At 43.9% G+C, this 14456-nt stretch overlaps 1 protein-coding gene across 1 annotated transcript; it reads right to left on the bottom strand.

Moving 5' to 3' along the window:
* Positions 1-7323: 7323 nt before the first annotated feature.
* On the bottom strand, positions 7324-13914 carry RSPH1 (radial spoke head component 1). The gene is made up of 9 exons (XM_058800376.1): positions 13858-13914; positions 13426-13539; positions 13216-13321; positions 12116-12206; positions 11745-11880; positions 11379-11450; positions 9747-9915; positions 9234-9329; positions 7324-7483 (listed from the first exon to the last, which is right to left on the bottom strand). The coding sequence occupies exons 1-9, from the start codon at positions 13912-13914 to the stop codon at positions 7461-7463; spliced, it is 864 nt and encodes a 287-aa protein (XP_058656359.1). The 3' UTR covers positions 7324-7460.
* Positions 13915-14456: the final 542 nt, after the last annotated feature.

Here is a 14456-nt window from a genome sequence, read left to right as displayed (position 1 = left end):
TTAGTGAACAAAGGCATTCATGTTCATTGCCTACCAGTTATATGGCTCTCTTATTAAATACATATAATATTTTTGTTTAAATTATTTTCATTTTTTATAGCATCATATCTAGATATTTAGATGTTACATTTGTATTACATGGAACTCTAATATTCTAGATCATGTATTACATTTTTGACATCTTACAATATTCAAAATATATTATTTCTCAATATTTATTATATATAGACATTATAACTATTAAATATTATACAATATTTATATTTGTATTTTATAATGGTATTTTGTTTCTGTATGTATTAAATACTGATGCAATCTTTTATCTTATTATTGAATAATATTCATTTACAATAACTTAATAATTAATATTAGTATCTTGGCATTAAAATGTCAGTATTGATACTTTTCTTCTACTGGTTTAAAGATTCCCTTGCTTTTTATGCTAACGACTCTTTGTGCTCAGTCTGTCTCTTCTTTTTTCTCGCTGGGTTTCTGGTGTCACTGGGCCAGGACTTGGTAGTCGCCATGCCCCTATGCCAGAAGTACCTTTTTCCCAGCTGGAGCTGATTTCAGCACAGTTGCTGAGTTGGCTTTATGAGTTTTGTCCTTATCTGAGAAGTTGTGCCAAATGTCCTTGTGGCTGTCACTCTGCATCCTTGGTGTCCCCTCTGAGCAGGAGCTCCTTCTCCCCAGGCTTTGTGCCCCTACCCTTGGCTCTGACATGGCTGGTGCCTCTCAAGCCCTAAGCCTCAGCCAGGCCATTTTCCCGATGAGGAGCGATGTCCCCGAGCCCTGGAACATCACAGGCAGCCCGTGTGGCACCGGGCAGGCTCTGGGCCTGCGGGACCGGGCCTGGCGCTGGCAGCGGGCACTGATTGTCCGGCTGTGCCCTCAGGCAGGGCCAGCAGAGCAGTGCCCGCAGCGCCCGCCTGAGGCGGGATGGGTGTTTCTTGGGGGGAGCCGGCTGCTCCCTGAGGGCCTGGGCTCCTGCCTGGGGAGCTGAGGGGCCTGGGGGGCTGCTGGGGCTGTGCAGGGCCCCCGGCACAGGCCCTCGGCTCTGTGCCCCTGCTGCCTTCACCTGCTCTGCCAAGGCAGAGTCCTTGGGGTCCTGCAGGAACTGTGCATACTTGGGGTTGATCCAAATGGTGGTGATTGTGATCTCTTCTGCATCTTTCTGCAACTCCTCTATGTTTCTCCTGTATCCCCTTTGGGACAGCTCTGGGTCATGTCTGACTTCCTCTTTGTACAGCTCTTGGTCAGTGGAGCCTTCCCAATGGGAAGACTCACGGTATTTCTCATATTCCCACTGGTAAAGATTTTGGGCATTTTCATTTTGCCATTGAGAAGGCTTCTTGTGTCCCTCATACTCCCAAGGGAGCAGTTCGTGGACTCTCATATCTCCCCACTGGGAATGCTTCTTGTATCTATCGTGTTCCCATCCATGGAGCTTTTGGACATCCTCATTTCCCCATTGGGAAGGCTCATGGTATCTCTCATATTCCAACTGGTCCACCTCTTGGACACTCTCATTTTCCCATCGAGAATGCTCCTTGTGTCCTTCATATTCCCAAGGGAACCGTTTATGGACTCTCATGTCTTCCCAGTGGGAAGGTTCCTGGTATCTCTCATATTCCACCTGGTCCAGCTCTTGGACATTCTCATTTCCCCATCGGGAAGGCTCCTTGTGTACCTCATATTCCCAAGGGAACAGTCCTTGGACCCTCACATCTCTCCACTGGGGCAGGCCCTGGTATCTCTCATATTCCCACTGCTCTAGCTCCTGGCCCCTCTCCTTTCCCCACTGGACCAGTTCCCGGCCCATGTAGGGTTTCCTCTCTCTCTCCCTCCTGGCCAAGTCCCATTCCACAGTCTGTGGCCTTGGCAGCTCTGAACCCCCTACTGCCCCATGCCCCTGCTCCCTGAGGGCTTCCAGCCATCCATGGCGGCGGCTGGAGGGCCACCAGGTCCTGTGTGGGGCACGACCCTGCCTCTCTGCCCTGGCTGTGGGGGAAGGAGGCGACCACCTTGACACAGTCGCCAGCCCGGCCCTGGCTCCTGGGCCTCTGCCTCCGGCCTCATGCCAGATCTCTCCGTCTCTTCTCCCTCCATGGCTGGCCATCACCTGGGGTTTCATGCGCTGGCCCCGTTGCTCCGTGGCAAGGGAGGAGTTGGGGTTCACCTCCTCTGTGAGCGGCTCTGTTGTGCTCTGCCACAGAAATGCTCAGGGGAGCTGCTGCCTCCTGGCAGAGTAGCTCTGCTGGGACTGGGCACCCCAGGGCTCTGCGCCCCTCAGACACCCCTCTGGCACCCCTCAGACACCCCTCAGATATCCCTCAGACACCTCTTAGACATCCCTCAGACACTCTTAGGCACCCCTCAGACACCCCTCAGACACTCCTCAGACACCCTCAGACACCCCTCTGGCAGGGTGGGGCTCTGCCGTGTCACAAAGGCCTCCGGATGCCACTGTGTCCTGCATCACCACAGGCCCTGTCACAACACACCTGCGTCACAAAGGGCCACACCCCACATCCAGCACAGAGCAGCCACAGATTTGGCACGTGTAGCCCGTGATGTGCCCAGGCCCCTGTGAGGGGAACTTTCCTTAGGGACACTGGACCAGCAGAGGCCTTCAGAGGCCTTCAGTGGCCTGCCAAAGACACCAGCGTCAAATTCAGAGTTTTTGTCAGTTTTCATACAACAAAGGGTTTCCCCTTCTCTCAGTGTGTGTGATGCTGTTTGCACACTAAGCAACAACTGCAGAGTTTTGTGAACAGCCCCTCACATCTTTTCATGCAATAAAGAACCTTGCTAGTGTCACCTGTGGGCACTGGGCATAGTAAAGAAACCTGCTAGTGTCACCTCTGGGCACAGGGGTTTGGCTACCAATGGGCCAGGCTTTCTCCTCCAAAAAAGAAAGATCACAGAATCTCTGTGCACAGGAGGCCGAGGCCTACTTACCTGGCTTGTGGCAGAATAACAAAGCCCAGTGAATAAAATTGCAGTGCTGCCCCTCAATACCCAGCAACTGCAGGAAGGCACCCCTTGGGGCTCTGGTATCAGCCTGTGGGAGCACTTACAGAGATCACCAAACCTTCCCTTCCCCTGCCCTGTGTCTTCTTGAAGGGTGAATGCAAGCTGCCCTTTTCTTCTTGCTGCCTCCTCTCCTGAGAATGTCAAAGTAACTGAAAGGAGAAGTAAGCCCATTCCATGTTTCATTGTGTCCACAGCCTGCAACGTCAATTCAGAACTAAGGACTTTCTGTAAACTGTGCTGCATGATTGTTGTTATCCAGAGGAGGTTTGTGATAAAGGGAGAAAATGCATAATAATTCAAAGTTTCAGATTTCTTTATTTCTGTCTCATTCCTTTTCAGGAAGTTCCACTTTGGATTTCAGAGTGCCACCTTCTCAGCTTAGTGCTACTTGCATCCTTTCTCTTCTTTCATTGTTTGTCTGCTCTGCTTCTTTCATACTGTCTGTCTTTACCTGTGGCACCTCCCAGCCAAAGACCCTCACCTGATTTTTTTTCCCAATCCATGTGCTAAAAGAACCCTTGATTAAGTTATGAAACCTGCTCATGCAATGTCATTGCAAGATCTTGCTCCACTTGGCTTGCAGCCCCTTCAGAGCTTTGTGTTAAAGGGCAGGAACATCTTTTCCTTGCTGGAAACTGGAATTCCAGACCATTGCAGTGTGTGCCATGGACCACAGAGAGGAATTCCCGAGGCTCTCGGGGTGCTGGTTCTGCCTCTCGAGGGAGCTGTGCAGGTGACAAGGTCCCAAAGCCACATGGGCTCCTGGAGCAGACAGGAAAGGATTCTTTGCTGGACATTCTCAAGCACATTCCTGTGGAGAGTTTAGTTCAGGCATGGCTTGAGGAAAAAGGCCACGAAGCCATGCAGCTGAGAGAAAAGTAACAGGTAGCTGTAAAGCAGTTTCAAAGCAGTTTCCAGCCTGACTTCTATAAACAATTAGTCTCTCTCAGGCATCCTTGTATAAACAATAAAGTTCTCAGGCAGTCTTCCCATAACAAAGGTAACATCCTCTCTGGGAAAAGATGGCACCCTGAGAACAGTTATGGAAGTTTTGAGAACCGTTCGTATCACAGTGAGAACACTGATTTTGTTTGATGTAAACAATCAACGGTATTGTAAAACAAAAGGAGTGGTTAGAGTTTTCTCTGTTAGCCTATCATAAAGCTGTATTTTGGAATATGCATGAAGTTCGTTAACACTATTATTTAAGCTGACTGATCGATCAATAAATTGAGTTCGATGCACAATGGTCGTTCTCCCCTCACTTCAACACATTCCCAGCTCAAAGCAGAGGCAAGAAGAAGAGGGAAGAGAGGAGCTGACAGAATCCCGGAATGCTGGCGGCTGGAAGGGACCCTGAGCAGGTGTTACAAACGCATGAGGGAGAGAGGCCTCTGCCCAAATGCAGGTGCAAAGGGGGCCATATGAAGACAATATTTAACATGGAGCTTATTTATCACGAAAGGGGAGGAAGAGAGGTAGAAAGATATAGCAAAAGGGTCTCACAGAGAAAGAGACAGTGAGAGACAGAGAGAAGAGACTACTATCAGCTGGAACCAGATGATCTTTAAGGCCCTCCCCTTCATTCTGTGATTCTAGAAGGTGTGGATTTTTATTATTATTATTATTATTTGCTACTACTACAATTTCATCTTCTTCATCTTACTATTCTTATTCTTATTTACTATTACTAGTATTTTTCTTTCTTAGTACTTGTTCTTCTCATTGTTTTTCTTATTCTCTCTTACAAATTACTACTACTAATAATTCTTATCTTCTTATTCTTAATCTTGTTCTTCTTATAACTCTTAATCAACTTATCCTTATTATTTTTGTTATTATTTTAATTACTATTTAGTCCTCTTAATCCTCTTCTTCTTCTTTACTACTACAATGATTTCTTCATCTTGTTATTATTATTCAACTTTTTTTGTTATTCTTTTTCTTCTTGTAATTATTATAATTTACTACTAATATTTCTTAATCCTCTTATTCCTCTTAATCTTACTCTTATTCATATTCCTATTCTTATTTTCTTGGGGGTTTTTTGATGGGGGAGGGGTTTTGTGTGGTGATGTTTTGTTTATTGGGGGATTTTTGGTGGTTTTAGGGTTTTTTTTGTTTGTTTTTTTGTGGGTTTTCTTTTCTTAGTGCTACTATTTCTTAAGCCAAACTTTCATTGTTTTGGCTCTCTGTCCCTGCCTCTGGCACCTGCTACTCAAAGGAGGGAGAAGCCCTGTGCTCAACCCAGGCCTCTGAGGGACAGGCCCTGGGAGCCCATTTTCTGCAAAAACTCCATCCCGTCTTCTTCACTCAGCTCAAAGAAACCCAGTTTGTGCCATGTCCTTCTCCTGCAGCAAGGGCTTGATCCCATCGCTGCGGACACTCACATGTTCTCAGTTGCCTGAGCAAGCTCTTTGTCACCATCATTGTCCCAGCTGGACTGCACACAGGCTCTGCTACCATTGCCTTGGGACAGCTCCTGTCCAGCAGAGTCTTCCCCTCTGGAAAGCTCTTGGCCAACAGAGTCCTCCCAGTCAGATGGTTCTGGGGAGCTTCTGACAGCTCCTTGGGACAGGCCCTGCTCCTTGCATTCTTCCCCATGGAAAATTCTTGGTAGCTGAGGGCTTCTCCCTGGGACAGCTCCTGCTCTCCTCATCACAGCTGGAGAGCTCTCCACAGCTACTGACATCTCCTTGGGAGAGCTCTCACTCAAGAGACTCTTCCCAGTCAGAAATTTCTTGGTAGCTCCTAACATCTAGGGGATTGGGAAAGCTCATGATCCATGTCAGATTCCTGCTCTTCCTCCACACTGAAAAAGCCCCCTCCTCCTCAGTCCCTGACAGGGGCAGGACTGAGCCATGCACTGCCCTCACCAAGTGCCCACTGAGGGCCTGGTGTTCGGCCAGCTGGGCAAGGGGCTGGGGGGCTGGAAGTTGGGGTTCACTTTGTCCTCTTCCATCTCTGTCGTGCTCTAGCACAGACATCCCAGGAGCTGCTTCCTCCTGAGAGAGGCCCCAGGGCTCTTGCATGGCTTCCCCAATGTCACAAACAGTGGATCCAGCCCTCCCTCAGCACGCTTGCAGGGGATGGGAAGCTGAGCAAAGCGGGTAAATTGCTGCCTTTGCCACCTCTTGTACCTCAGCAGCGATAGGAGCACGGTGCTCCTGCTTGGGCTTTAATCACCATGGCTCCCTCTTTGAGCAACAAAGTAAGAGTGTGTTTGCCAACAGGTTTGAGAATCTGATGAGGAAAAACTTGGTATCTTGGAGGACGGCAAGAACTGCTTACACTAAGGAATTAAGTTCAGGGTTGCTACATAAATGGAGCAGGGTGATGGTAGCAAGATACCCATCATGAAGATAAAACAACTCAAAAGGGAGCCTGTCTTAGACTGTGTGTATAAAACTGGGAAAAGGAGGAACTAGGAACTGCTTCAGATGCAGAACAGTGACATCCTTGGGAAAACTGAAACACAGTGGGACAGCTCACAGAACCAGAGCTCTCCAATGAATGAAGGGCTCCTCAATAAAGACAGGTAAAATTTGGAGGAGAGTTTTTCTCCATGTGAAGAAGCTGCTTGAAGGCATGAAACTATTCTGTATATGAACAACATTTTGATAAGAGCTTGTGGATCACCGATGATCATTATGATGATGTGGCTGAGTGCTGATCAGCTGTTTCAATATCTTTGAAACAGCTTAAGGAAGGCACATGGTAAAGAAGGATCTTGGGACTGAGTTGCAATACACCAAAATCAAACCAAACCAAACTAAACAAGTAGTATACAGAAAGCAGAAGGAAAACCAGCGTAAAGAGGAAGAATTTAAAAACATTGCACCAGTGTGTTAGGATAAAAAAATCCAGTTGGAGTTCCAACTGGCAAGGGAAGATTTAGGGCAACAAGAAGAGCTTCTATAGATGCAAGGACAAGAGCAAAATCAACAAGGAAAACGTAGGCCTGGAATTGTGCCCTAGTGACAGGAAAAATGGAGAGAGCTGGGAAGTCCAGTACTGCCTTTGTCTTCACCAGCAAGACCCCCAAGTCTCTGTGCCCAGAGGCAGGGTTCAAGAAACACAGCAACCACCAGGAGTAGAAGAGTAAGTTGTGTGGACACAGCTTCATGGCTTCATGAATCCAGAATAATTCCACACTGGATTTGACACCTCATTACTGGCTACATGGAATAAAGGAAGTTGCTGTGAGAATCTGAGAGTATAAAAGGTCCAAAGATACACATTCCAGACAGAACACTGACAGAAATGTTTATTCAAAGCACCTAGAAATGTTTATTCAAAACATCTTAACACAACCTTTTACAACTAAAAATATTGCAGGCTTACCAAACCAAATAATCTACTTTAAAATTTCAATTTTGGGGTCTTTTCCTTTAGTTATACCCAAATCCTCTGATTCCTCTGGTTCATCCTCCAAAATCAGTAATTTCTGTGGAGTAGAAGGAAAGACAGAGCATAGAGATGCATTTTATTATAAAACACTGGAAAGTAATCCCAGTAATCTAAAACATAACTCTAGAACTCTGCTGTCCACCTCAGTCCTCCTCACCCACTGCCTTTCAATGCCAGTAGTTGAATTGAAGTTGTTTACATTGTTTGACAGCTGGCAGACAGACTCAGTACACCCACACCGACTGCCAGCCAGCCCACATATAACTGAACAGCCAAAAATGCCTCCTGGTTAGATGATATCATAAAGAATGCAGAACAAAAAAAGAAGGAATTTCTGTGTGGAAAAAAATGATGGTAAAGGAGCAGGGATTACTAGGCTGCAAAGAAAACAGATTTTCTTATATCTGCTCTTCACAGGACGCATATTTTCTTCAAATCATTCCCTCTTCCTATAACTTAATCTTGCTAAACCTAAAGACAAGGGGAACAATATGTTGCCTCATTAATTGTGGATGGAGACCTATGCTGAAAAATGTTGAAAATCATCCAACTCCTTGATTTTGGAAATAAAGAGTTGGAGGGAATTTTGAATCTATCACTTTGCTGTGTTTTCAAGCATTGGCATCTGCCTCTGTGCAATATCTGACAGACACCTGGGCTCATTTGTTCACAAAAACACTCTAGGAAAGCCACTGGGAAAACCAGAACTTCTTTGTTGTGGTGGGCCAGAAAATTTATTAGAATCAAGTTCAGTCCAAATGGTTGAGTCCAAGGGTCTTTGAGACAAACCAGGCTCAATGCACTTTTGCCAAATCCAAAGCAGAGCTATAACCTGCTGAGATTTCTGATGGATTTGACCCAAGCCCAGGGACCCTGTAAGATGTCAGTCCCACACACCAGGTCAGCCAGCTGCCTGTCCTGCCCTCAAGCTGGAAAGCACCTTCAGAGCTGAAAATGAAAAGCAAATAAACTGAAAACTACAAGGGCTGACCTAAATGTTTAGTGTATACCTCCAGGCATTTTCATATGGTTTAAGGTATTTTCTAATCCATAAAGACAGTGGTTGGCTTGGATTTATTGTAAAATGGACTGATTACAAATAGATAAATTCATCTGATATTTTCATATCAGATAGGCAAGCTTGCAAATTTTAAGAATAAATACAAAGAACACAATTGGTTGGAGGCTTTTAAGCTAAATATGAGTAAACATGGATGCATCCCTGTTGCTGCTTGTAACTGTGTATTTAAAACAGGTTTTTGAACTGCCTGGAAGAAAACCTGAGCACCTGAACTTCAAATCTCCTTGGTTTGTAGGAGAAACAAACCAAACAAAGACTATTCAAACCAGAATGTATAACAACACCAAAAATTTCTTTCTTCATATTTGTTTTGCCTGCTTTTGAACTACACTTGGGAGAATTAAGGATACACAGTTGAATTCATGAGAGAAAACTGAAGTGCTGAAAATTCCTGAACTTCTCAGGATCTGACATACTTTGTCTCATTTTTGGTAAAAAAACCACAGTTTGGAAATTAAATCTCTTACAAATTCAGCTCTGCAAGTGCTGTCAAGTGTATATGCACAGAAGTGTCACTTTTAATTTGTTCTATTGCAGCATATGAATTTAACTTCTCATAGTTTACTTCTCCAGAGGACTGCCCTCCTTATGAAAGGCAGAGATGCCCATGGTCTCCTAACAGCAGCATGGCTTCAGCTGATTGACATCCACAATTTCAAACCCTGACTGCTAATTAAAGAATGAGCACACGAGCCCCATTTCTCACCTTGATCCTCCTGATCTTGATTTACTTCTTCCTCTCTCTTTTCCTCACCTTCCTCTCCTGCATCACCTTCTGGGTGATCCCCACCCTCCTCAGCATCTGAAATATAAGAAATTAGAAATATTAAAGAAAACCTGTTTTACAAATTTGCATTCAGCCTTTGTTTCCATGTAATAGCTCTTAAGTCCTACTGAAGGCTGCAGTTGTTGTTCACATGAGAAATCCCACAAAATCTTATCTTTATAACCAAGTTTGTATAATAAGCCATGATATAGAGTCAAATAACTCACAGGCTTCCCAAGACAGTTGTATCTCATGCTATGTGAAATAAAACACATACATACATATTGTGCAGTTTATGAATGGACTTGGAAGTTCCAAATAGTCAATACATGGAAAATCACAGGAAAAACAAAACAAAACACAAAAACCTTTTCACATCACTTGATATTAAACCCCTAAAACAATGGTCATCATAGTCAAAACATGGAGTTTCCAGATGTTTCCAGAACAAACCTAGAGCTGATGGAATTTCCCCCTCTTCAGCTTCTCCACCTTCACCTTCTTTGGGGACTAGCAGCTCCTCATCATCGGGAGACCAGGGTGTTAATTTGGTAATTTCTGATACTTTCCATATTGGTTCAAGAGGTAAAGGTGGTTCATCCTCATCTTCTTCCTCTTTTTCCTAGAAGAGAATTCATGAAATCCAGGATTTCATCCTACAGACAGTAACTAAGATGATGGGTTAGTCTACTAAAACCTCCTTATCTGGAATCAAAATGGGAATGAAAGTATTTACAGGTGGAGGAACTTCAGCAGCTGCAAATCTTGGACAAGAACTACCAAGTTCTTGAGCCCTGATGAAACCAGTTGGCTGTTAATGATGATTGCTACCTGATGCTCTGCCTGGTAGATGCTGCACTGTCTGTCTCACACAGAAACAGAATGAAAAACCAGCTGTTTCTACCTCAGTCTTTGCCTAAGGAAGACATTTGAAAACACCTAGGAAGGAGGAAGGTTGTGCATAGAGCTTATGGCTTTGAAATGTGAAAATATTTTTAAAATTTAAAAAAATAATGTTTTTCCTACAAATATGAAGGAGTCAATAATTTAATCACTGTCTGTATTATTAGCTAATTTCTTCTCTCTTTTTTTTTAATGGGCTTTGTTCTGTTATTACTTCAACTAAAGCAAAAGGGCAAAATTTAATCTTACTTTAGTGACAGCACTGTCCCCTGCTTTAAAAACTCATCTAAGAATTCCCAGCTGAACTAAGGAAACACACATTACTCTGGATACTCCTATGAATCTGACACCTAATTTGAGGATCTCTTGCTTCCAGCCAGAAAAACAGCAAAACAGTCTCCAAGCTTTGCAAGTCTCTATCACAATTGATAGGATTTTGATGATTATTATTTTATCCTTCAGAATGATTGCTGCATCACAGTTTTCAGAGTGTGTAACAGGAACTGATGTGTCAGACAACAGAGGTAGCAAACTCTAAGCTAAACTGTGGAAATTTTTTTTAAAAATCAGTTACATTAAAATGTATTTCCTACTTCTGTAGCTATTTTTGCACCATATCAAACAGATATGTTTCAAAACATTCATGAATAAAGAAGGGAAAACAGACTTTGATCCCAACCACTTCCTATAATTATTAGAAGCTATGGACATTAAGCTCCCAACATGACCAGAACAACAATAGGATATTTTTCCCAAACATGACCCTGCTGGAAATTACCATTTGTATGCAAAGCACCAAGCAGTTCAGAAACACAAAAAATACTGCTCATTGTTTTCTGGTGTTGAGAAGAAAATGCAATAGAGGCTAATTGTGTATACAAATATCTCTATATTCCTCTGTGATTTGAAGCTTCAAATGTTTTGAAAATGTCCTGATTCTTTTTAAGCAGAAAGGATTCATGTCTGCAAACAGTACAAAATCACACCTTGTACTTTTCAAAGCTTACCCAGTAGAAACCATTAAAAAAACAAAATGAAACCTCATTTAGCACCTAGGAATGCATGAGTTTCTACCCTTTTTGACTCAAATGATCTACTTTCACATCACTGTCTGAAAGGCATTTTATATATTCCTCAACAACAGATTTGATTTACTGAGTGCTCTTGCACTGTTTCTTTTACCTGCACTGGTTGTATGTATTCACCATGCTGCTCACATCCAATATCAAAGATGAATTTGCCACGACCTAAAGGCTGCATAAAACCACAAAAACATCAGGAGAACTGAACAGCTAATCCATTCTAAGCACAGAAATGTAAAATATCCTTTACTAGAAATTCCATACAATAGTCAGTAACACTACAGTTGGAAAGCAACATTGCAAAGAAACTTGGCATTGTGTTTATAGAATAATTCAGTTTCATGTGTTACACTAATGGTACAGGAAATATTACAAAAGATCAGAAGCCTAGCTTACTATTTTAAGTGGAAATAAGTCATTTTAAGGCAATTCCATGCTAACTGTTCAGAATAGAAAGCACACTTACCTTTCCATTGAGAAACCTGCCCTTAAATCTGTGGTTTAGGTGGATAAGTTCAGCTGGTCCATTCTGGATTCCATTTACCCAACAACCAACATACTTAGATCCTGTCTCTTTATAGACATATGTGCCTTGCCCATGCCTAGGGAGAAAATAATAATTTTGTTTTATGCCAGGGAATATTAAGAATTTAGGCTGTTGTTATAATTAAGATATTAAGACTGTATTAATTAAGCAGCTGAAACTACTCAAGCTGGACTAAATTGCCAAGGTCACCCCTGGACCTCATTTGCTGCAGTCAGACATGCTCTGAAAATAATGTTTGCATTTTAATGCCATTGGGTGACCTGAAACATCCCTGTGAGAAGGAAACAAACCTCTTGTTGTTAGCCCATTCTCCAGTATAGGTGTCTCCATTTGCATACAGATATTCTCCATAGCCCTGTCTCTGGTCATGCGCCCAGTCTCCTTCAAGGACAAAAGGATAAAAGCAGTGTGAGAGCTGGTTTATTTCCCTGTGGCCAGTTTGTAACATTATCATACAAGTATTAGAGAAAGAAAAGAAAGCTATGGCACGGCTGGGATTCCTCACTATTCCTTACACCACTCCTTACTCTAAAGTAGAATCCCTTGCTCTTTTTTCATCAGTCTGTTCCTCTCCACATGTATTTATGCTGCTGCCTGACCTCTCTTTCCATTTTCCCATAATTACCTGCCTTCATTATCACTCTCTATTACCATTATGAACACATAACAACCCAATCCTATCTTTGAATTGGGAAATGTATTACAGTTGCATTAGATAATGTGACATTTCCACATGAATTTAAAGAGGAGCGACTTTAATTTGACTAATTTATTGAAGTTGTCCTGTCAATATTGGGGCACATATATTCAGAGGGATGCTAGATGGTTTCTATCTTAATTATTCTTCAAATCAAACTTAAAATAAATTTTAAAAAACCCAAACAAACAAAAAAACCCAACTCAGAGCATATGTTCCTGCAAGGCAAGATTGGGCTGCTCTTTTTTCTCTCAGCTTTTAGCCCTCACAATGTGGACGTCTTTTCTTTTCTAGCTTTGAAATTAGGGGGGAAATATTGTCCTTTAAATCTTAACTGATAAATTCTGATTGTTTCAGGTACTCTCCAGCAAGCAGGGGAACTCTAACTTTCATTACTTCTTCAAACTTCAGGTGTCCCGATCCCTAAAAATAGGCTTTATTAAAAAGCCTATTTTTTAAACAATAAACCTAATAAACGTCCTAACATAAATCCCCACAAATAAACCCCAAGCTTCTCAAAACTGTTACTAAAAAGGGAACAAGAGGAAAATATTTTGTAGCAATATATCTTGGAAAATATCTTGTATCTACTTAAAACATTCTCCACTCTTTTCATTTGTGGAGGGAGGAGGAGTGAGGTCGAATGTGTCCTTTTGGCTACAGAAATCCCTGCAATTGTGTTCATTGCTTTACCTGCATATTTCGATCCATCTGGATAAAAAAAGACACCTTTGCCGTGCTTTTTGTTCTCAAGGTAGTCCCCAGTGTAGAGAGCACCGTTTTTAAACCTGTATGTCCCCTGGAACACATTTGGCACAGATGAAACACCCATCATTTCTCGCCCTTGTTTCAATACAGAGCCCAGCTGCAGGAGCAGAGCCACAGCCAGGCTCGGTGCCTTACATGCCCACTCCTCAACCCGTGCTCGTACTGCCCCTCGTAGGTGTCACCATTGGGCAGCCGCGCCTTGCCGAGCCCGTGCCGCCGCCCTTCGCCATCGCGATCGCCCTCGTACTCCTGCCAAACGGGAGGGAAAGGGTTAAAGGGCTGGGGCCGCCACAATCCAACCCATCAGAGGGACACAGGTGCTTGAGGAAAGCTGCTCCAGCTCGGCTCCAGACCCCGGCACCCCCAGCCTTCTTGGCACAGGGCTGCAGAGCGCGGGCGCGTTGTTCCAGACCCGCGTTAGAAGGCGGGAGGTGGCACAGCCGTGCCCGGGGCTGCCCTCGGCAACGCTGCCCGGCCCGGCGGGCACTGAGCGGAGCTGTTCTTTTTCCATTTCCCTTCCCTTTCCCTTTCCCCTTCCCTTCCCCGCTCCCCCCGGGCCCCGCGGACCCCGATGTCTTTCTCGGCCTCCCCGGACTCGGCGTCCTCGGAGCCCAGGTCCGACATGGCCGCGGCGTCGCCGTCGCTGTGACAACGGAGCGAGCGCGGCCCCTCAGCGGGGCCTGCCCGGGCACCCCGACCCGAGCGCCGGGAAATACGAATAAACCCTCCGAGCTGCTTGCTGGAAAGGCGGCATTCGCTGAGAAAAATGCATGTATTTTATCATTGGCTTTTCGCAAATATTAAAGTGAATATTGTATGTGTTGTGTTAGAAAGTAATGCTGTATTCATTCTCTTAAGTACTGTGTTAAATATAGTTTTAGGTTATAAAAACTGTTAAAATAGAAACTATGCTATATAGGATACTTTTTAAAAAGAAAGGACTCACAGCGAGATAGCAGCCACAGGACACCTGAATCTTTCAGAGAAAAAGAATTTATTGCTCTCTTATCAGAAGAAATTAACTTCTTCCCACCTCAAAGGCGCTCTCAGGATTCAGAGGAAGAAGCTGACACTGACCAGACAGAATCCTGTGTTTGAATGGAATTTATGCATCATGTATAAAGTGTATGAATATGCAACAGGCTGTTGTTTTTAAGGGTTAATCC

The sequence above is a fragment of the Ammospiza caudacuta genome, chromosome 2 (assembly GCF_027887145.1).
Source record: "Ammospiza caudacuta isolate bAmmCau1 chromosome 2, bAmmCau1.pri, whole genome shotgun sequence".
NCBI classification, from domain to species: domain Eukaryota; kingdom Metazoa; phylum Chordata; class Aves; order Passeriformes; family Passerellidae; genus Ammospiza; species Ammospiza caudacuta.
The sequence above is the reverse complement of the archived record's forward strand: the minus strand, read 5'-3'. Positions and strand labels throughout refer to the sequence as shown.

Bases quoted from the DNA above. Each gene is read 5' to 3' on its own strand.
- RSPH1 (XM_058800376.1), bottom strand. From the start codon at position 13,914: ATGTCGGACCTGGGCTCCGAGGACGCCGAGTCCGGGGAGGCCGAGAAA. The intron at 13,322-13,425 runs GTAAGGCACCGA...AATGTGTTCCAG, and splicing joins ACGGGTTGAGGAGTGGGCAT to GGGACATACAGGTTTAAAAA. The intron at 12,207-13,215 runs GTAAAGCAATGA...TTGTCCTTGAAG, and splicing joins AGATGGATCGAAATATGCAG to GAGACTGGGCGCATGACCAG.